Source organism: Polyodon spathula, chromosome 17 (genome assembly GCF_017654505.1).
Source record: "Polyodon spathula isolate WHYD16114869_AA chromosome 17, ASM1765450v1, whole genome shotgun sequence".
NCBI classification, from domain to species: Eukaryota; Metazoa; Chordata; class Actinopteri; order Acipenseriformes; family Polyodontidae; genus Polyodon; species Polyodon spathula.
The window spans coordinates 8,720,024-8,744,779 of NC_054550.1; the positions used below are offsets into that span (position 1 = coordinate 8,720,024).

Genomic DNA, 24,756 nt, shown 5'->3' on the forward strand with positions numbered 1-24,756 from the left:
TGGTGGCCAAAACAAACAGATAATTCCCCAAGTATCATGCTTGTGTGAAGCCAGCATGAGTAGCAATTGTTTTCTTTTTCTATCTTACTTCTTACCTGCCTCCTCTCTGAACAACCAACCCTGATGAGTGGCTGATCCGCTCTTTATATACACATGGCCATCTCCAGATCGGTAATCACTTCATTCATTTGGAGATGGCCACATTATGAACGTGTTTAGCTGGATGGGGAATTTTAACCCCATCCATGCTGTAAAACAATAACAACAAACTTTGTGTTTCAACACCAAACAATACCTTTAAATCATAATATATAAACAGAGGGGACAGTGTGTTTCCCGTCACAGTGGAATATAAGAACGATAAATAATGTAACCGATTTTTTTTGTTGTTCTCCAAGTTGCTGCGCTAGCATTTTAGGTGTTATAACGAGTTACTGTAAATAACATACTGTTTTAGTAGACATATTTAATTAATGGGCCTAATCATTTATTTGAATGTTTTCGGAATTAAAAGTATAAATACAAAACTGTGTGGCATTTTTCTTTGTGAAAAATGCTAAAGTGAAAAACAGCAATTGAAAAACCATCAAAATCCCCCAAGGTAGCAAATCTGCTGAATTTAATACCAGCCTAAACTTCACATTATACAGCATATATTAATTTAAAACAAATCTTTCTACTGACACCTCTGGGCATGTCAAAATTTGTAGATGGCACTGTGCATCTGACTGGTGCCTTTTAAGCTTGTATAACTTTGGATGAATTTTGCTGCCATTTCGTAATGTTTATCGGCTTACTATATGGTGTGCACGTCAGTAAGCATTGGTCACAATCAGTAAACTGTAATTAGCATTGTTAACTTTGGTCTTATTACAATGGATCTGTGGCTGGTTTGTGCAAAAGGAAAAAAATAGACAACAGCAGTGGCATACAGACAAGCCAGAGGCATGTTGGATTTTTTTTATTTTTTTACCAGTATAAGTAGACATGCGTGTGTGTGTGTGTGTGTGGTGGTGGGGGGGGGGGGCGTCATGTACCACAGACAAGAGGTAGGGGGCAAAGTCCAAAAGGTTTGAGAACCACTGGACTAGAGCGATAGAAGATTTTAAATAAAAATACATAACTGAGATAGGATAGCGTTAACTGATGAAGAAGAAAAAACGTATGGATAGCTAGACAGAGACAGAAACACAAAACGACTGTTGTCCCTCATATGATCGGTTAATTTCTTGTGAAAATGACATTTAAATGTAATATATACATTTCTTCTGCGCCACTATATCTGGACACCTCTGGAGTGTATAAGATAAAGATACCTTTATATACCTGAGATAAAGATACCTCTAAGCAGCTGTCCCAATTAAACGAGAGGCATTTGAGACGACTTTAGTCAACTTTTTGTTTCTAAATGAAAAGAATAAAATCCCATCACATTATGAATAAATGCTAAATACATTTTAAACTTTTTTTTGTTTTTTTTATTCCTAACAAAACAAATTGCTGTTTTTTTATTTCTACATGAAATGAAAAAGAATGAAATCACGTCTTATCACAAGGCGAGGCCCCTGCAATGTTGACACAGCAACTTTCGTTGCAACAGCAGCCTGAGAAACTACAGGGGACTCCAGCTACTTCAAGAGTTCAAGGCAAAATAAATAAACACTAAGGGCCAAATTTATAAAGGGGAAAAACCAACCTCAAAAATCCACATAATATGCGTGTTCAGTACGACCGCACTCATTGTCAAAATAACGACCTATTTCATAAGACTAATTAGGTGAAGCAGTCGATTTCGCAATCAACCAATTTAAATACCCCTCACTGCAATTAGCAGTGGAGAATTACACACCTCTCACAGTAAATAGCGGGTTTGGGTCAACCCTGCGTGTGTAGGCTACACATTATAAAAGCAAATGAATGGCACACAAAGTCCTCAGCCTGGTAGCCATGGTGATGAGAATGCTCAGAAACGAAAACTGAAATTTACCAATATGGAATTGGAGATTTTGGTACAAGCAGTGCTTGTAACACATGAAGATGCGTTAAACTCGAAATACATCAGCAGGACAAATGAATAAAATATGGAATGAGCAGTGGCTTCTTAATAAACAAATATACCACTTCAGAGTTTATAGTAGGTTGCTTATACATTACAACACATCATCCAGTTACTGTGCTTCACATATTAGTTCAACTTCTTATTTTGTATAGAATAATTCCAGGCATATAGACTTTTCAAACTTCAGAAACAATAAGTTTTATTTACTTACATCCATGGCAGTCAAACGGGTGGATAATCCTTCCACTGTTGTACAGCAACATGTTATGCAACTATACAGCTGCTTACGAACAGTCTTCAGTTTAACTACGACTTATATCTTCTTAGTCTTATGCAGTTACAGCTCTCCTATTTCTTATGTGTCTGTATTTCTTAATCCATGTATGATTTTAAAGCATATCTGTATGGTATATAGGGTCAAAAAACTATACTTGCTCTAGCTACAAACTAACTGTGTCACCTGTCCCTCTGTCATTTTTTTTATCGTTTTCTTTCTAATTCGAATTTAAGAATACTACCTAAACCAATACTGCTAAATACCAGAATGCCACATTACAAAAAATATGTTCTGTAGGCATTAAAAAATAAAAGTGTACATGAGACACATTCTTTCTTGCGCCTCGGAATATCGTTCCATCTATTCTTAATCTCCTCCAGTGTTCTTTTAATAATGCCTGCACTAAGATGTAAAGGCTCTCGTTAGAACCTTGCTTTGCCACTGTGGGGAGACCTTTTTAGGTGCTCTAAGAACATTTTTTAAATGGAGTCTATATTTTCTATTTGCAGACTTTCTGTTTTTTCACGTAAGCTATGAAACATGTATTGAAAATTGGAGTTTGCAAAACAACACAGTACCGGTATTATAAACCATAATTTACGAACTGACTTGATCAGAAGGGCTCTTTGCAAAATGTTATTAAATGCTTCTTTGTCCTTGAAAGTGATATCTCCTTCTTGCTGCAGACAAGTCTCACACATCACCTTGCCTTTTATATAGCCTACTGTCTGACCGCGACATATTAACGCCCGATTTTCAGAGTTCTTCAAATAATCACACAAATACGGGACCCACAATCACTGGTAGCTTTAATAAACTAGACAGAATATTTAGAATATTTTAGAACAAAATAAATAAATAAAACCAGTAACAAAGAAAACATGTATTCTTCAGAACCACAGCACTGTTTGATTATGGCTGGGTTTTAGTTTTCTCATGTTCTCTCTTGGTCCAGTCTGAAGGGGATTGTGTCCTTTATAAAGGAGCTCCTATCATGTTCTTCTTTACAGCAATGAAAAAAGGGAAATGTCCTGCCATCTTCAGAGGCCTGTTTTTATCAAAGAGAACAAGCAACAAAAACACAACCAAAACACTGATTCAGAAACTAGTGTGTAATGAGGACAGTAAAGTTGTTATAGCTTATAGAAAACTGTAAAAAAAAAAAAAAAAAAAAAAAAAAAAAGGTCATGACAAAGGCCACACACTTAGCTGTTGGGCAATCACTACGTGCTTCCCAGATTTCCCTGCATGCCTGGCAGGAGCAGGTGTACTGTATAATGAAGACAGCAAAGTTATTTTAGCTTGCAGTCTAGTTCTTGTGTTCAGCAAAATAGGCCTTAAAGATAAAGTGCCTCAGGAATTACATATTATATAATACATCATAAATGAATACCTTGTGTTCTTGTTGAAATCTTACTAAAGATGTGATGCATATGGTGGTAGATACATCTTGTTTGTCTTTTCAATGCTCTTTTTTAATGACTATACTAAGAAACAAGTTTGTCTGGGGGGATCTGAACACATCTGTAGTGCCATACATGGTTTGGAATCCCGCTACAATCAAATTGCTTTATTGATATGTACACTGCTGCACTGTCGTGCCATTTCATGTTATTCGTGGTCCTACAAATTGAGATAACTGAAGCATAGCTCATTTAAAAGATGATGGTCCACTCCTCTCGCCTCCCAATTTAGAATCCATTCCCTTGTCCAGAGGACTCTTTCTGTGCTTTCCCATTCTTTTCATTTTTGGAGTGGTAGCAGGAATGATCACGTGCTTCTTGAAAAAGTTTTCTGGCTTTACTCTGTGGAGAACAGCAATCCACAGACACCCAAGCAGCTGTTTCTTTTCTTGTTTTACTTGGAATGGAAAATTATCCCAATCAACCCCAATGACCCTCCCCTGGGAGAGCTCAAGCTGAATAATCAGTTCATGCAGCTCTAGTGGGCAGCTTTCATTTACCTTTTTTTACCCTGAAGAAACCATATCAGAACCATTAACAGGGCACAGTGTTACCAGCAACAGCAATACAAAGGATTGGCAGTGGTGATACTGTAGCTTGCTGGTACTGATTCTGGTACCACTGCAGCTTAGCAGCAGTACTGTACACACTGCAACTATTGCATTTTTTATTGTAGTGAAACAGCATACCATTGAAAATCATTTTGTCATTGAGCACCTATCAAAGACCAGGGGAGCAGACAATTGTGATCTGTAGATTCTGCACTAATTACCCTCAATAAAAGTTCCAATTCTCCCCAACAGCATGTGAAGACGTTAGTTTGTGAACGATCTGTAAGCTCAAAGGACTGTCTTGTGCTAGCATTGTATTATTGCCACTGGCTTAGCTTGTGTAAAGTGCAAATCTGTTTAAACTTCTTCAGTCAACAAATGTATGAAATATTATAAAATATGCCCAGACCAGTTTTAATTCCTACTGCTTGGAACCCGATTTATTATTTATTTTGTATACAGCCATGGAATGGGAATTTACCAAAGCATAAATTTCTATTTTTAAATCCCTGATATGAAAAATGAATAGCGCACTAAAGCTGAGAGATATTTGATTGTGACATGCCTGGGTCCCAAGGAGGAAGACTGCAAGCAGAATGACCCAGTGCAGAGAGGTAGGGCTTGGTGCACTGTAAAATTGGCGCTCTGTGCAAATATGTGCAGGAATAGTAGAACTATTGGGCAATCATAAAGTGTAATGATAGTGTGGTGGTGCAGGGAAATGGAAACAGGTTCAGGAAATTTAATCACAGGATACTGGAATGGCGAAGCCAGCAAATAGAATTTGTACAGCACAGCACTTCAGCACTATTGAACACACAGCCAAACTCAAGAGCCAGCTACTGCAATATGCAATAAAAAATATTAACGGAACAAATCTAGCAAGCACCTGTTTCTTGCTAGTTTTAACCATTACATTTGTATTTCTCTGCACATGTAAATTGCACAGATGAGGTATTATCATTTATTTAACCAGGATAAAGACCCTTTGAGATATACATCATCTCATTATCAACGGGGTCCCGGTTTGATGTCAGCATATATAAAGGGACAATACTGAAAGACTTTGTTAGCCTATTTTTGTAAACAACCTTCACAACCATAAAAAGCATTTTTTTAAACAATGGGAGGGGACAGTTGCCATCAGGCAGCATAGTCACTTAAAGCTTTATGAATAGCAATATAAACAAGGTCTACAAAATAGGATGTCACTACACTTTATGAATCTAGTTCACTGTTCACAACTTTAATTGCAGTTAATCTGCTTCACTCTGCTCGTATTTCAAAGCTGTTGTTAACTGTTCTTATAAAAACTTCAACCATTTCTGATGCACTTTTTCTCTGAACGAAAATACAGTAATGTAATTAGGAAGCACCCAAATTCACCTGTAAAAGATGAGCAGCAACTAGTTATAAGTCTGTTGAGTGTCGTCTAGTCCATGAAGACTTCATTAAAATTCTGAACAAAAATACAATTCTTTTCCGGAGTGGGAACATAAATGCCAACAATTAAATGTAAAAAGGGCAAACCAGTAGTTCACATTTAGAAAAAAAAAAATTCAATCAAACTTCAACTGGATTTTCTTGTTTTTAAATGTTTTCTTTCCAGGGTTCTTTTGGAGCAGCTTGTGAAAATTGCTTGAAAATGTCCACTACAGCGATTTGCTTGAAACATTGCCTGGTGTTACATTCAAAAGGTGAACACTGTGACACATAAAAAGACCTCTTATGTACTGTATGTGTTCTACTGCCACTCAAACTAATTCAAATCCAAAATCCAACTGAACAGTCACAGTCATTCGTAAAGCTGAAGCACATTAAAATGCATTCAATGTACATGCATCTGTTAATGTATTTAAATGGTATAGTGTACCATACAGTTTTTAACAAGTTTTATGAATGCAGTCACTTTATAAGCTCTCAGCTGGTTTGAAAGACTGTTTAGACATGTTTATTTTTATATATTAACATATGTTTAATTGTAAATATAGCACTGTGACAAAGTGAGTGGATGCAGGTGCAGGGGTGATGCAGTGCAGTAATGAAACACAAGAGATTTAATCCGGTTTGGAAAAGGGGTCTTTTTTATTTTTGTATCCAGGTCTGGTGACCAGTAACAACAATAATAAACAATAACGGGTTTTGCAGACCCAAACAATAATAAACCACAATAGTGCATACACAGTTACCAGTCCTGGGTGAGTGCAGTAGTGCTCGTGGTGGGTGATATAGTTTAGTTTTGTGACAGTTGTGCAGTGCTATTTGGCTTTAGTGCTGGCCTTCGGCGACAGCTTCGGAATCATGTTGGCCGTCTGGTGTTACAAACAAGACGATTACTCACACAGACAAACAAACAAAAAACACTCAATACCATTTCAATATGTTACCACAGGTTCTCTCACAGTCCTTCATGATTCTCTCCATGTAAACCAATCTGAAGGAACAAATTACAATTCTCCGTCCCCTTTTATGCTGTCACACATGACCCCTTGGTGAACGAGTGCAACCGCCTCTCCAATCTGTCGCTGCCACATCGTTTCCCTTCAGGTCAACGTGTTCTTGCAAGTCTCGACTTCTTCCAGATGGCCGCCTTCCCTTGAATCCTGGGAAAGAACTTCAAGACCAGCCCAACCAAAGAACTCTGTTCTCGCTCCTTAGAGCCCTCATAGATCGGGAAGGAGATTTACAACCAAGAATCATTGCATCCCTGTCACAAGCATGTATTTATTAAAATGTTAAGTACTAATTTTTTTAGGTTCTCCAGGTGTTATTGGGAGATAGTGTGATGCTTTGCTATGAATACATTGTTAGCAGTGTTAAATGCAGCATCTTTCGCTGAATTAACTTTTCTGTTGTATGGTGGATCATTAAAAAAACAATTGAATGGGCCCTATAGTCTGGACGTCGCCGGTTCAAGTCTAGGGTATTCTGCAGCCGACCGTGGATGGGAGTTCCCAGGAGGCAGTGGTCAACTGGGTGGGGTTTGGGGGTCTAGGTCAGCCAGGGTGTCCTCGGCTCACTGTGCACCAGCGACTCATGTAGTCTGGCCGGGTGCCTGCGGGCTTGCCTGTTAGTTGTCCTCCTATGCTGTAGCTCCTGGGTGGCTGCATGGTGAATCCGCAGCGTGCAAAGAAGCAGTCGGCTGACGGCATACGCTTCGGAGAACAGCGTGTGTTCTTCTTCGCCGCTCCCGAGTCAGCACAGGGGTGGTAGCGGTGAGTTGAGCCAAAATAATAACTGGCAATTTCAAATTGGGAGAAAAATAAAAATAATTGGCAACGGCTACATTTATTTAAGAAAAAAAAAAGCAATTGATACTGTACCAGTTCACAGATTGATAAAGCTGGAAATGCTCTCCATCTTTATTTCTTACAGAAGCATAAAATTCCATAAGGAGACTGTTCAGTTCTTCCTGAGAAAGTAAATGAAAGGTAACAGGTTTAACTTTTTCTTGAAACCAGTTTTGTATGATGTTCACAGCCCATTTGGAAGCTTTTATTGTGGTTTTTTCGTTTCGTTCACATTCAAGTTGATTGTTATTTTTCTTTTATTCCACTTGTGCCTTCTGTCATTTTTTTCTAATGATAATTTACAGATATTAAATGTTACAGAATAATGGCGTATTAATTGAATTTCAAAGCTTTTGGTGATGCGTCTGCGTTTTAAGGTTGTGTGGGATTTGCATACGGATGACAGAACACAGCTAACCAATCAGAATGCAGGATTTTTCCAAGCAGGTTTATAATGCTCCTTATTACAGGACCACTGTACAGTCATTAAAGATCCTTTGGTTAAGAAAAAATGTACTTCTTCAAAATTTCTGTGTAGCTATAAGATGTGTTCAATTGTGTGTCAATAACAGGTAACTCCTTCTGCAATCTGGCATTGACAGTCAAACATTTGTTATTCTACCCCTGCTGTCGCTCATGTTCAACGTAATATACTACCCTCTGCACTTTCTGCAATGCTGGTGTTGTTTTATTTGACACTGTATTGTATTAAATTTGAAATCTTTAAAACTATGACCATCTAAGAAGAGGGTTTCTGACTTGTAAAGGAATGGCTTGGGAAAGGTGTTCAATCTATTGTACATATGCAAGGTTCATCAGAGCTTTTATTCCAAGATGCCACTAATCAGTGTCCTGGTGTATCTAAATCCATGGTTTATGGCAGTGTTTGCCAGGGGGTACTCTACTTAATCTGATTACATAAAAAAATGCATTTATCCTCAATGGCACATGGAACTGGAACAAGGGGAATAAAAAGGATGAATTCCAATCTTATCAGAGAATTATTAGCTTGCGTTTGTTTTTGAATCAAATCCCACTTACGATCAACATTTTGTTATGATTTGCCTGTACTAAACTCTGTTAAATTTCCCTCAGGTTTAGACCACTCTGGTAAATATTCATATTTCTAGCACAATAATACTATATACCAGGGGTGGCCAAAGCTGCCTTTCCAGTTCTGGTCTTTGTTCCAGCCCTGTTCTAAATTGTTTAACTGAACCAATTAACCCTCCATCCAGACCCTGAAGTAGTTCATTATCTCATTTTACCTGTGAAACCTGGAGTGGAATAACCACTAGGGCCATGACTGGACACCCCTGCTATATACTGAAGTATTATACCATGTTAAAATTGTTGTTTTTCTTTAAATTTAAAGCAAAGCTCAATTTCAGTTAATTACAGTAACTTTGTGTTTCTAATTTTGCTCTGTGGTCTTCTGAGAAACGGTAATTACTCAAGCATGAAGCATCTTAACAACTGGTAGTGCATTACAGTGTTGGTGATGTACTTATGAAATATGTCCCAGTTGAGATCCAGTTTTATTATGGCACATGATTTGATCTCAAGAGCACTTAACTGTATCTAAATGATAAATCTGATATGCGCTATCCTGTCGAGTATTGTGACCGATGAATACATTGAGAAGGACTGGGATAGGGCATTGTTGCCTGTTTACCTGTACTGAGACCCCTTGCTTGCTAAATGTCTTGGCAGATAATACCCCCATCTCCCAGAAAAAAGGCTGAAGATTTTAATAGGCAATGAATTTGTCCCATTTACAACCAGTGCATAATGTGATGGAAAGAAAGCTTGTAGTATGAGACAAGCAGAAATAGTGTTCACTTATACATCTATTCACGTACAAAACCAGTGTTTATAGGAGGTTCCACCTTGCATTCACTATTATACTTAATAGCAAATAGGACATTTGATGCTAATGACTAAAACAGTTGTATTAAAGGTTATTGATTGGTTTTATTCAGGAGTAATATCAATATTACTAAATTACAAGTGCTGCCTTTCATTTATTGTATTTACAGTTGGAGTGCTTTCCAATGGTGTTTAGTGCCAGGTGCAACTGCTAGTCAGGGCTACTCCTTCATGAACTCAAACGCAATTATTGTTCTGTGCACTGAAATGAACTGGTACCAAGGTAAGGTACCCCGTATGAAAAATAAATGTAGCCGATATATATATATATATATAGAGGTACTGTTCAGCTATAATGTAGTTACAATTAATTTAGAACCTTGCGTATACACTATGCTCTAACATAGACAGGATTTGAGAAACATAGCTTTGTAGCAATGCACCTTGGTGCATAGGCTCCCACAAGTATTGCAAGTTTTACATATATCATATCTAGAGAACTGCTTATTCAGTTTAAATGAAACTTGCTGAGAGTTTCAGAATCAGGAAGCTTGCAGTTGCACAACAATGATGTAATGCAACCCTGTATGTAGGGCGCCATTACACTGTATTTAAAGAACCATTTATCCAATTGTAATAACCAGCTATTGAGCGTTTCAGAATCTGTGCGCATGTCCCACTTACATCTTTAGGATGTAGGTCATGGTCATCTTTTTCATGACAGTGAAAGCTCTAATTTTGCATTTACAGCAGTGGAGGGTGATGTATGTTATTAACAAACATGTTTTATTACAATAACCACAATTAATATTCTAAGAAGGAAACTGTTCATTGTTCATGTTATTGTTTTATTCCCTGCACTTCATGAGAATCTTAAATCCTATAAATGTTTAAATGTGTACACATTTTACCTTTGAGGCATTTCGACATCAGATTCCAAAATTGATTTTTTTTCTGCTGATCTAAGGGTTTGTTTTTGAATGACTGGCTATGAGTTACTCAGATTGGCTGTAAACTCTTACTTTCCTGCCCTTCATTGTTCTCTGCTACACTGTTCTCCTGTGGCGCGCATACACTACAGACGTACATTCGAAAACCTTTATCACTGGGAAAGGTTAGCTAACCATACCACATAAAAATTCAATACAGCTCTCCAATTTAACTTCCCCAGAGAAACCAAGACTGAATACAGTTAGATTAAGCAGCTTGTTCTCTTTTCAGGGAGGCTAGATTTGTATCACCCATTCTTTCTGCAGTTTTAGTTTTTTAATGCCAACATTACATTACGCACGGAGCTGATAAGAACTAAAAGGTGAAACTAGGATTGAGTGTGCAATCTCAATTGCATATATGAATTAGAAAATGGTGCTGGGGCAGGTGATGTTTGCATGCAAAGTAAAAGCAGTGTAACTCATGCCCCCTCCATAATTTGACACACAGTATCACTGGTGTCACAGCAGTATGATGAACCAATACACATTGGAAATCTATTGCGGTACCATGGCATACCAATAGCAAACAGTGTGCTACTGTATTAGTGCCACAGTCACACATTAATTGGCTCCAAATCCATTGTGTTGCCATTGCTGGCAATCATTAGCTATGTGTGGTTGTGTGAGAATGGAAAGCTTGACAAATAGAGACAGTTTGAGAAGCTGGATTTGGATCTTGAGTACATCAAAATACTGCACCATGCAATTCCACCATTGGGAGATTGGGTGGTGGTGGTGGCAATAAATACACCTATTAACATTTGTGGTAACATAACTGGCGGTCAAAGCTGGCCAGCAGCAGAAATAGCAAGACACAGAAACTGCATAAGCACTTTTGAGCACTTTCATTATTTACAAAACACACAGGAACAAAATAACAGTTTGACCAAAAACACTACACACACAAAACTCTTCAAATACACAAAAGAGCACTCTAGCACAGCTATCACAGTACCTTTCACATTATTTTCACTGTTTCACTCCTCCTCAGCTCCACAATCTCCTACATAATCCACACCAAACATGAATTCCTTTGTTCCTTTTATAGGGTGTGACCAGGAGTAATTGACATCAATCATTCAATTACAACCTGGCCACATTCCACACTTTTCCAATCACACCTTAATCCCTCAATTAAAAAATTAAACATAATTTCATCACCACACACCCAAACACATGTGCACCCTCTTTGCAACGCTTCAGAAGAGATATTAATGTTTCACAGGGAACTTAATAAAGCACCCAAATGGCTGGTTAAAATCTGTGAGAGGTGTCAGCCAGTGAGACATTTTTCAAGGAGTGCTCCAGCCAGCTCCTCCATCCAGCCAGACTGCCAGGTGAGGGGGTCCCTACACTGACACAGCCAGAGGAAAAACCTCCCACGCTAACCAAAGCACAGTCTAGCCCTAGTCGTAATGAGAAAAAAAACTGAGAATACTGATCTGTTCCCAGAAAAACAGAATGTTTTTTAATGCAAAAAAATCAGGACATAATTAAATGTTGACAGTAACTGATAATGTTAAGCGGGCTTCGCTGCGTTGAAGTTGTATCTCCCTGTTGCTAGTCTTTGATGTACAATACAGCAGATCGCACAAAGTTGAATTTATAACTGATAGTAGGCTTCAATATTAGGAGTTTAAAAAAAAAAAGCCAGTATTATTTCTTACCTGTTAATGGAGAACACCAATGCAACTTACAAACAGACCACAGAAAAAGAAAATTAAAAAGTCTGAATTGAAACTATTGGTGCCCACAGGAACAAGGCCAAAGCACAAGTTCGACATGAAATGAGCAAGGCACAGTCACAAAAATTCAACCTGTTGCTAGGTTGCCAAATCTCCTGTCATCTTGGTGCGCTTTTAAGAAAATTCTGGCACTTCAAAGTGAAGCCATGATGAAGTGTGTGATTCTTGTGGTCACTTCCACTTGGAGGCCCCTTCAGCCCCCCCCCTTCAAACTTTGGTTTTGATGTGTTCAATAAAGTGACAATTTTAGGAATTAAATCAATGTTGCTCATTTAAAGCTGTAGATCCCCTTGCACTTTCTACAAGGTGGATCATATTTTTGGTTTTAACTGAAAAAACGCTAAAACAACCCCGATACAAAAAATTAGTAAATCAGTGTATATCCAATAAACACTGGAAAAACTCTGGAAATGGTTACTCAAATCACTCTGACTTCACCCCTTTCCCAGTGGGGAAAAAAAAATACAAAAAATATATATATACTTTCCCAGTGCAGCTGGGCATTGTTGTCCCTCCTTCCTGACTTGTATCTTGCATTGATTTGTTCTGCATACTTTAAACCCAACTACTGAATGGCAGCAAATCCCTACATTTCTATTGGATGATTGTATACACTTGCAAGATTTAAAACAAGATTACAATTTAACACTAAGTGTTGTTCTTGCTTGCAAGACTTAAAACTATATTACAGTACCATAGGTTTGGTTTATAAGCTCATGGAATTTAAAACGAAATGTTAATAAAAAAGCCAAAACACATAACAACCACAGAATAATATGCCCACAATCATAAGGATTTAGTTGTGGAAGACAGTAAAGGAAAGAAGGTGCAAGTACTGTCAAGTTACTACATATTATGACAGATAAAAATGGCCAAGAATTTTTGAAAGTAACCAAAAACAATAATTTCATACAGTACAGTGGAGTTTAACATCGATATGTGCCTGTTGCTATTTTAATGTTACAAAGAGCGATGGATCTACACACCACCTCCTTTGACTGCAATAATCCTTCTGGGGGATTTGTTCACCACCTTATTGAATTAGCTTCAAATGCCAATTCTATAACATTTTTATATTCCCTTTACTTTCTGGAGTTTGCGATCATTCTGAGTGGTTATGTTGCTCTAATATTGAATTAGTATCCCTTTTCTCTCAATCTGTCTTCACCAGGCTTTGTTAGCATAATTAACCCAAATGTGAACAGGACCAATGTAGTTCTAATACACAGCTGTGCCTGTGGTGCTGTATCCTGTAACCCGATTCAAACTTTGTTTTAAACTGTAAGTCAGATTAATTAATTAAAAAAAAAAAAAAAAAAATCCTGTTGCATTTGCAGTAAAAACCGTGCAAGATCATGCAATCATGATCATGCTACAAGTCAAAAAGATCATGCTACAAGTCATGCAATCTTGGAAAATGTGACAAATTTACTTCACTGAGCAGCATTGATCATGTCTGGAATATCTGAGTGGATAACTGAAAATTCTTCACAGAAAGCTGGCTTGTGGCTTTGAAAGCACCTTGCTGGTTTCTGAGCATGGAATTCACTGGTGGAATTCTGTTGTCAATGCCAGAACTCATTTTTCAGCAAAAGGATTGCTCACAATTGTCAAGTATGACCGAGGTACAGACAGATGTCTGTTTGTCGAAAGATGTGAAGTAGTTACCAGCTGTATCTTTAAACACAAACTCGGAGACTTAATTGTTTATCTGTAGGGCCATTCTTTCTTTGACCTGGTTATTTTTGTATTTGTACTGTTATTTCAAGATGTACAGTAGTATATAAACACAACAATTATAAGTGACTTGCCTGTAAAATACTGTAACTAATTACTCTGTTTTTAAATTGCTTTGCACGCAGTTGTGCTATTGTTTATGTTCAAACAGTTACTGATTTTGGGAAAACACTGGCTAGTTATCAGTTACTGTATCTTCACGGAAACCTTCTCCATGTGAATTTGGAGCTAAGTAATCAAGGCCCTATTCACAAAATGTTGCAGGCTGTTTTTAAACATTCTCTTAGATTAAACCGTACGCTGGAAAATAAATGTACAGAATTTTCTTTGGTCTGAGTTTCAGTACAAGCTTTAAAGATGGTCCTGCATTAACATCTCAGAATAATGATAGGGATGTTGAGATTTGTAAGTGTATGCTTAAAACAAATAAAATACAATAAATCATTTTTCATAAATATATTTTCACTGCTAAATGACTCTCTTTGCACAGCTCTGATAAAACTACTGTATAATAGTTCCCCTAAGGACTGGAACAGATAACCAATATTACAGCTCTGATTTTCATTTAAGCTCAGTTCTACACTTATTAATACAAATTGATTCCAAATGGTTGTATCAAGCATACATGTATTTGAAAATGTCCTGCTTTCTCTTAGTCACAGACAGCTTGTCCTATCCACCTTGAAATGCAACACAGATTTCATTGTAGTTTTCAACACTTCTTTGTATACACACCATTTCGTAGTTCATAATTAACATCAATTCATAAAACACTCTTGGTCTTGGCATTAGTACTTACAGCAGGATAATTGTTAAGTTGTGTCAGTGTTATCTTTCTTTATAGTTTAATAGTATGGAAATGATGAGGTTGGTAACAGTATGCACTTTTACAGCAGTCTCAGTTGGTTTTCATATAGTAAGTGAATGTCACAATAAAGATGCACAAACACAGTGCTCCAGCAGTCCCACTTGATGTATTATCTCCAGTAACCTCTGTATATTTCCCAGTCATTTGAAGATAGCTCTTCTGATGGTTTAGCATCTGTAAAGCATTCACAAGGCCGAAGAGATGATACTTACAACCACAAACCAATCTGAGGTTAACAATACGGCCCGATTGCTTTCGTTTTACGAGGTGCTCTGCACCCACTGACACGATTAAAGCACCTTTACTGTGGCGCGATTTGTTCACACTCCTATATCATGGGAGGGGTTAGGAATTTTAGGCCGACCGCATGTATGTATTTCTGGTGTTTTATAAGATTATTATGTCCTCAAATTTCTGTTCTGGGATCCTCTCAAACCTGTATTGCCACTATATTTCAGCAGGAATAGTACAGGCAGTCTGACTTGTAGGCTCTAGTTATAATCATTAGGCCAGTCCTGATTTAAGAGTATAATAGTATAAAATAAAAGACAGTATCTAGAGCCATCCAATAGCCCTGAGATGTTTACGAGTCTTCTGAAAAGCTCCACCATTCACTATTGCTTTAAATCCAACATGCTATCTTATGTGGCCATCACCACCTGATAAGTTTCCTTTTTTTGATTGTGCCTATTCCATTGAGACGTAAAGGTATATTTTTCCAGGATAATTTTTCCACTGTTGCCAAATTAAATTAATGACAAGCAAATATGTATTGGTTTACAGATGTCGATAATGCAATTTGAATTTATTTGGATAAATGAAAAAAAAGTTTATTGAAAAGAAAAAAGTATATACTAAAAGGAATCCAGGAATGACAACAAAAATAATTATTACTGGAGCCGAAACAGGATTCATATTCAGCATTTCATTTGCTGAGGAGAAGTTGTAAATGGCTTCGAGGTGGTAGATTGTAACAGTAATTTAAAATAGTTTATGTTGGCATACTGTTGCAATAACATTTATGATGTTACAAATTGTTTGTTCTTTGGGTAGAACATTCTGAGGCACTTTATATTCAGCTAAATCAATAAAACCATTGTCTGCCTAAACTGTAACCTGAGAGCTAAACCATTCCGATCTATCTTTTTAAACGACTAGTTGTTATTTAGCAAAACCATTTCAAAAAGGAAAACTGCATCAAATACAGTTACCAAACCAGAAATAAAACAACTCAACCATTTATTTTGGGAACTGCAAACAGCTCCAGGTTATATTCTTATTCCTTTTAGAATTGTAATTGGTGTTTTTTCGTTCGAGAAGAAAATTGTGCTAATGACCATAAGGAGTAATTAGCTCTGAGATTATATTCCATTATGTTGAATGGTAATGTTTTGGTATGCACATGGTTCAGTGGGGTTTATTCAGGGTAATAAACTAGGATTCTAATATCAATGTTTTTCAGTAGGGTTTGTCTATTGCATAACCTGGGCTTGAATTAAATCACTACAACACATATTGGCCAGCGCTTGGTTTTAATCCATGCCCTCGACCTCATACATGTGATATAACATGTGGATTGGCTGATTTCCTGCAATATTACTCTGCTTATTTCTGGTGGTAATGCACAGATCCAGTGAAACTGCTGAAACATTCAAAACAGCAACACAGGAGTGATTTTGCTGTGAAGGGTGAATTATGCCTCGAGTGCGGCTGGCTCAGCAGTTTTCTAGGTTTTTTATTTTGGAGTACACCATTAGCAGGCTCTGTGGATTAGGTCTGCACGGTATCTCAGGGTTTATAAAGTTATTTTATTTTTTTCTATGATATCGTGAATTTGGTTTCAAGAGTTAGAGATAAGACTCCTTCTGACCTACAACAAAGTGGGCAGGTGGGTATCGTTACCTATAGTGCAGGAAGTGGTGGTATATTGTTGAGACAGGAAGAATTATCATCACCAGTCAGAACTAAATCAGGAAAATTAAAAGATCAAGTGCAAAACAATGGGAATGGTGTTATGCTAATGAAGCTTAAGGACTTAGTTTTTGTACACCCTTAATTAATTAGGTAGCCCAGTGTTATGTTTGATCTGTATGACAGTACAGTATGTGTTTTGTTGAAACAGCTGCTAATCACCACCCCTTTCCTAGGAAGCACTCATCCAATCAGACAAGCTTGCGGTCCATTAATAACCCATCAAGTCCAATCAATCCCAGCTGTGGTAATAAGGCCTGCTTACTATTGCTAATGGATTTGCCTTTTTTCCCCCCTGATAACAAGTCATTTAACAGCCATCCTGTTTTTTTGTTTTTTTATCCCTAGCAGTGAGTACAGCGCTTAAAAAGCTGCCCTGCGCTGCTGCTTCCTAATTAGCCTACCCCTGCGTCTCCCGCTAAATGTCAATGTGATTCAGATGAATTCTGGCCTCTTGAATGGTAGCAGAAGTGCTAAGTGAATCTTACTAATTGGAGGTTGAAGGAGCCCCCAGTCAGGACATGAGGGTGCTAGTCACATGGCTGCACCATACACCAATACAAATGGTCCCTTTTTCCAGCCCTGATGCTGAGTGGCATATGGGCTTGGCATTATTACACAAGCTACGTCCTAATGGCCTTTCTCCTGCTGCCAGTGCACAATCTTACTGTGCCTAGCCATCAGACAGAGTACATGATTTCTATTCAACAGGGGTTCCTTCAGTTATACCAGCTTCACCTCATGCAAGTCTCCTGTCTTAAGTCAGGAATGCCATGTTAGTAACATACACCCCTCACCATGGCTGTAAATACAAAATTCAAGCTATTAGTATCATGGAAAAAGTACATCAGTATCACCTGCTGTATCGCATACATGGACAGATGGACAGGTTCTTCCAAATATGCCCAGTATATCATACTCCCACTGACATAAGAATCCCCAGTAGGTTTAGCCAGTCACATAAGGAACAGAACTTTTACAAAAACATGTTTGCTACCATGGTCTAATTTTTATCCAATCCCTGTTTTTACAGCGGTGCTCAAAAGTACTGACACCAATCAATCTTTGCAATGCAAAATTCTCCAATTCAGTTTGCAGCATGGTTGATTTTTGTTTATTTATTAATCCAGGTGTTGTTGGTATAAACAATATAATTATGCAAAAAATGAAAGAAAACAGTTTGACAATTTGTTTTCAAAGTTGTTGAAAAATAATTTGACAATTTTTGCTTCACATCCACAACTGTTTTACACACATGATACATTTGAACAACCTCCAAAATCTGCATCCTCCATAATCAAATGTGTTTTTTATGGTTTCCAATGGAAAGATGATTGCTACTGTATGTGTCAGCACACTGGACACACAGGTTTAGCTACAGTTCATACAGTACATAAACTAAAATTAGTTAGGAAAGCATTGAGTGTTTGCTGTATTTAAAGGTTATCTTATGCACCTCTAAGCTCGACACTTAAAACAAAACAAATCCCCAAATCCCAGAGAGTGAATGCAAGCAATGGTGCTTAATTTTCTGGAAGTAGTGTAGATAAGGTCAACCTAAACAGAAAATAGCTACGTTGGAACGAACAGAAGGCTTTCATTTCCACACCGAGATGTGTGTAACTAAAATGGTATGGTCAACCAAGACACAATTGGAAGATAACTTCGGGTGTGATATGGCCAAGCCCGTGGGTGACCAGATTCTTCTAGTTCCCAGCCTGTTGATGTTGTTTGAAAGAGCTCATAAATCAGCTAGTGAATATGAAATCTTTTCAAATTCCTCTCTATCTCTTTTCCTTACCCCATGCTCGTCCTCTCCGCTGTCGTGTGAGTCGCCAGGCTTTCTGTGATTGGACGAGTCTCTGTTCCGACCGCCATCAGTCCCTTCGTTCGGCTTCTCGCCATCTGAAGATCAAACACACAACATGATTAGCAGTGGCCTGTTTACTGTTCAAAAGATAATGGCTTATGTCAAACATCTAAAGCAGAGTGACTTCACATTTTAAGAGTACCCAAGCAGTGTACATCCACTGAAGTGTTAATATTTTAGGGGCCAGTATCTCTCATTGAGGACATCTGTGTCTTTCTACTATTCCCTGAATATGATGACAGCTTCTCTAGGGCAGTGTAGCTGTGATTCAGTACTGCATTAAAATAAAATAATAAAATGTCAAGATCAGAAGATACAGAATTAACTTAGGATCTCTACTTTTTCTGTTGAGATCTTACTAATTATCTGTGAATCACTTTTCCGTTTGGTTTTTTAATTTGTCGCTGGAAATAGATATTTTTTCCCCATCGCTTATGGCAGCTCATCATGCCTTCAAAACAGTCAGATCTAGAGACAAAGCGTTGACACAGTATTACCTACTGTGAAGCAAACTGGTGCAGAAATAACATCTGGTGCTGGCAATCTGACTGAGTATAGATTAGAAAGAAATATCTTTATTATCTTTTCTAAAACAAAACGCGAAATTATGTTTGTTTTTAGTTTTGTAACAGAAGTGAACATGGTGTAGCACAGGCAGATAGAACTCTTTACCCACATACTTTTCTACTGTTTATTTACCCATAACACTTTCCACTATGCTCAGCTTTCACACATTTTAACACCCATTAACTGAATGATCACAAGGCTGGGTTCTGTTCACACACAGGGCTCCCCTATATAAACTGACTGAAAAATAAAAACATTTTCCGTTCCTGATCAATATACTGAAAAAGACACTAACATTTGTCTGCTTGACTTCAGACAGCCACAGGTGAACAATACAATACAAATGTATTTTTATATAGCTCCCTTCACTTCATGGCATCCCAGAGTGCGTGAAAGGCGCTATATAAAAATAAACAAGATAATTCATATCAACAACACACTTCAGCTACAACCAAGTATATAAAATCCCATTTAAAAAAGTATGTTTTCAATTTAGATGGCACAGAGTAAATGCCACTGCATTGGGAATTCTACTACTGTACATGCGGACCAATATGGAGGGCTGCCCTATTGTATTGCACATGTGTGGACCCTTATGCACTCTAAATTATTTTTTATGAATCTTCTATAAACATTAATCATTGCACTCCTTTTATCTGTTCCGTTAATGAATTTCGTGACTATGAATTCATCGCTGCCATCGGAAAGCTCCTTCTTAAAGCACAGTGAATAAATAAATGGTGAACATGTGTAAAATGTAATATTTGTCTTTAGCCTCTTGTTAACAAAGCTGCACCTCTGCGCTCATCACCAAAGTCTCCTAATGCAGTCTAATACAGGCGCAGGAATATTAGCACATGTAATGCGCTCGCTCGCACATTGTGTCTTCAAAAAAAAAAGAGAAGAAAATCAAATAATTAAAGGCTGCAGAAATCCATTTATTATATCTTTCCTCACATGGCAAAGCAAATATGAGACACATTAGTGTGGCAGCAGCAAGAGGTGCTATCTTAAACGCTGCAGTACGTACTCCACAACCAAATTTAGCAACCGTTTACAATTCAGTACAATTCAGACAGCTAAAGTATTCCAATGATCAGAAAATGAATAGACTACTATCTTTCAATCACACCAGCATTTGTTCCAACTGCCAGCCAGTCCTGAGCAACTCAATTTTTCCTCTGGGATGGCTGACAGAGATAGCCAGGGCTTCAGATGCTATTAGCATTTGGAAAGGCGTCTCTTCCTCTAGAGATAGAAATTGGAAATTAAAGGCTTGCTAACTAAAACATTTTTAAAATGATCCTTGGGTGTCTGCTTAGCGTATTTGTTAACTTTTTACTGCCCACAAACCCAGTAGAACTACACTGATTTTCTCAGTGTGGGTGTTCAAATTATCCCCGTAAAAATGTAAGCTATTAAACCACAAGTATAACTAATGAGATGCTATTTATGGTCTAAATTGTCTGAGCAGGCAGTACTTGCTAGAGCTTATTGTGATTAAATGGTTATATAGAGCTCATAAAGTATAATTACAAATAACTGTTGGTCAGTAAATGGGCATTAAAGTTTATAATGCCTCGGCTGGGAGACCCTCTCTTAGCAAGATCAGGCCATTACTCAAATCAGGTGCAGTCTTCCTGAGGTGCCAGAGCTCAACAAATGCCCCAGAATTCATGCTGGTTTAGGGGGGCGCTGTTTTGCAGGATGAGCAATTCTACGGTTAGAATCAGAGCTGTGCAGACTTTTTAGCTATCAGTTATCCAGGAGTTCTTATAGAGCTAGGGTTATCATATGACTCCATGTACACTAGGACAGTTTGGGACAGTTCAAGCATTCTTGCTATGAAAAGTACCTGAGACAGGTTTCGTTTAATAAAAAGCAGATGAAATACAGTAGCTGCAACCAAACTAAGACACACTTCAGTTGTTTTCTGCTGATTCAGTGCTATCAGTTTTTGCTGTAGTTTGAATGTACTTGCTTCAGATTGCCCCTACAGTACATTCATTAAAATCCTTAAATGGGATACTTTTGTGTCATATTGTGGATCATCAATGAGTCATATTTTGCTAGAGAGATCCGTTGGACATCCTTGGTTAAGACATTTGCGAATAAAGCTCGACACAGCATCCGATTACTTTTCTTTATAAATCTGTTTTACCAGCTATTTACCCGTATAAAAAGACATCACTAGTATAGTGATGTCCAAAACCACCGTACTGTATGTTTTTACCTCTAATCAAATTGAGAATGTATTTCTTGCGTACTCCTTGCGAGCTAGGCGAGTCAGGGTTTGTCATACAACAGGAAAAAGAAAAGTACAAGTACAAGTCAAGTTGATTAGACTATAGAAAACGAGAGTGTTTTTGGGAAGGTACTACAGTATTTTATTTTTGTACCTTATTACCCCACAATATGTGTTCTTAATCATCATTTATTACGGTTTCTGCAATGTTTCATACAGTCACCAGCATATTTCTCCTTCTCTCTGAGAAAGCCAGAACCAGGTGGAACTTCTGTAATGGGGAACCCTTAGTGCACTCCTAGAACTAATTTCTATACTGGCCTCATTACAGAAATTGTTCAAAATATCCCCGAGTGCAGAAAGAGTAGTTAATGATGATTAAAAACCCACATCCTACAATAAACAGATTTATTCTGCAAATTGAGAGGGTATAATATTTCTTTAAACACCTTGTCCAATCAGTGCTGTCCCCGCTGCCCTTGATGATCCTAAACCCTACTGACACGCCTTCTATACCACAGTGCTCTCATCCAGTACAGAAATACAAGTTATGATTGGTACTTGAAAAAAAGGTCTGGAAATCTGATGTTATTATAAAGTCAAACAGGAGGAAAACTCTAAAATCTCCAGCAGCCCCCCCAAGACTCTCATGCACCCTGATCCTGTCCTCCAACAATACATTAACGAGCAATCAGGAGTGTAGCCTATGTATGCTGAATTGGGGTGGGCCCGTACTTGTATTTTCAGAGTACAGTACTTACCTTTAAGAAGTATTAGTAATTAAATCAATTCATTGTTAATTTCAAAACAAGAACATTTGACCTTCCATCACCTTTCAAGCCGAGTATCAATCAGTGACAATTAACTTCCACATTTTATGTTTTAAAAACCAACTGGAAGTTGATTTTCAATAAAAATGATTTCAAATCAAAAGTACAGTAAAATAGAAGGTAACACAAATAATTAATAAAAAATATAAATGAGTTTTTGTTATTACATAAGTCAGACTGCTATTGATTGATACTCTGCAAACAAGGGAGGCCGAGGGACCGCAATGTGTTTGTGTTGAGTAATTAACATGTTTTATTCTATTTAATTTATACCTAAGAATTTCAAAAATGACTTGGAAAATACAAGTATTGACACAACCCTGATGTGAAATCCCCAATTCAAACAGGCTACTACTGACCGCAGACTATTTCCCAATAGAAGGTAGTTAGTAGTAACAAGTCAGTCCTACTACTGAATGGGGAAATAGGTGGCTCCTTTCTTCTAGCAATGTGTGCAGGTGGAGGCACACAGATGTTAGAGAAAACACTACTGTGCCTGTTTAATATAGCACACACTGTGCACTGCTCCAGAAAGTAACAAAATATCACTTTCCCATAGACACTTGCCATGGAAGGCACTGACTAAACAATACCATTTCCCCAACTATTGAGGAAAGCTAATCCATTTTCCTCCAAAATTAAACGGTGAACACACAAGTTCAAAAATGCAAAATGAAGTAAAATACAAGTAAGCAGAAAACTAGACACTTGGCTCAGGGAAAAATGACCTCCCAAACATAGCCTTTTCCTCCAATGAAAAAGAAGTCCCATTTTTGTCTTTATATAGGCTACAGCTGGGCCCCTAATTCCAAAATTAGTTGGCAATTATCCAGCTGTAGCCAATTCTCTTCCCACAACCATCTTAATTACCATGTGGCTGTGCAAATGGTAGCCATCTTGGCTCCAAGCTATTTCCCCACTCGAGCCAAGATGGCGACCAGCCACAAAAACATGTGTTACTGTGCCCTATCACACAATTGATACTAGTCTCCCCTGATTAAACTAAACACCTCCTTACAGCGATGTGGATGGGAAAGGAAGAGGGGGGAGCTTGGTAAGCCAACTGCTATACTAAGCAAATACATCTTCATCTTTCATATCCCTGTACATTCCACTTAGTGTGATCTTTCAACAAGCTGCCACATAGTCACAGCTGTATATGTAGGCGCTGAAGGCCAGGATCTTGAAAGGAATCATGTTCAGTGGTGCACCATTTGGTGCTATGGTGCTAACACCTTAACATTCTACACCTGGGTACCTCATATAGCACCAGCAACAATAAATTCTGGCACCAGTAGACATGTTTACAGGGAATGAAGTTAAGGTCATGAAGAGCAAAGCAATGTTGCCTTCGTTGGGCATGAAAATTCTGGGGCACCAAGGCAGTTCTAACAGGCAAAAAGGCAAAGTATAAATCCAACCCAAGGGCACTTCATACTCATTCATAAAACAACAAGAAAGAAATAGAGATAGCCTATTATGTTGATGAAATCTGAATTCAAACAAACACAAATCAAAGTTTTTTGAGCGAGTCACACACTAATTGTTACAGAAAGTCACTTTTCCACTGCAAAAATAAAATGGTATAAAAAAAGTCAAATTTAAAAACAACAAACTTTCATAATGAAAAAAATATAAAGGGTAATTTGGCAACAAAAAAAAATATTCAGGGTATTTTTACTAAACTCGGTCAGCCTGTCAACAGGAGCTAAATATAGCACTGGTCTGAGTCTCTATGCCGGGTTTCATAATTTAGGGTAAACAAGTTCAACTGGATTTCATATATGATGTTTAATTAATGCATTTTTAAATGTTAAAAATAGCATTCCTTTCAGAAATCAAGATGTTCATGGAGAATTGGATATTATTATAACTCAGCAAGGGTTCTAATTCATGGAAGATCATAAAATCCATGCCCACTGTGAAAAAATACAGCCTTAGTGATACAACAGCAATGTGATAGGGATGGCTGAGTGGTGACTACAAGCCAGAAGCAGGAACTGAACACACAGGCAGTACTCAGGTGCAAACGCGACACTTAGGGGCTATGTTTCTTTAAACAAAAATAAATAAAATATTTAAAACAAAAACACTGCTCACAGAGCAAAATAAAAGGTTGAAACAAAACCAAAAAACTCGAACAGAAAATCCAACTAAATACCGTGCTGGTGCTTCCAGCACGCATAGTAACTGTTTACTTTTACTTTTGTTTTTTAGTTATTGTTTTAATCCTCTGATCTTGCGCACACACACGTTCCTCCTCTTTGAACACAAATTAATCAATTAAACGGGAGATGGTTACATTCTGCACAGGGTTTTAGTTTCACACTGCCAAACAATAACAAACATGGCTTTTTCGCTGTCACATTTATACATAAATTATAATAACAAAACATTGTATTTTCAAATCAACACAAAAGTA

At 37.6% G+C, this 24,756-nt stretch overlaps 1 protein-coding gene across 1 annotated transcript in view; it reads right to left on the reverse strand.

Annotated features, from left to right (window-relative positions):
• LOC121330341 (N-acetyl-beta-glucosaminyl-glycoprotein 4-beta-N-acetylgalactosaminyltransferase 1-like) overlaps positions 1 to 24,756 on the reverse strand; it is a 150,596-nt gene that overhangs the window by 78,226 nt on the left and 47,614 nt on the right. Inside the window, exon 2 of the mRNA XM_041276797.1 lies at positions 18,624 to 18,727. Coding sequence (XP_041132731.1) covers positions 18,624 to 18,727 — 104 coding nt within the window. The remainder of the gene's footprint in view (positions 1 to 18,623; positions 18,728 to 24,756) is intronic.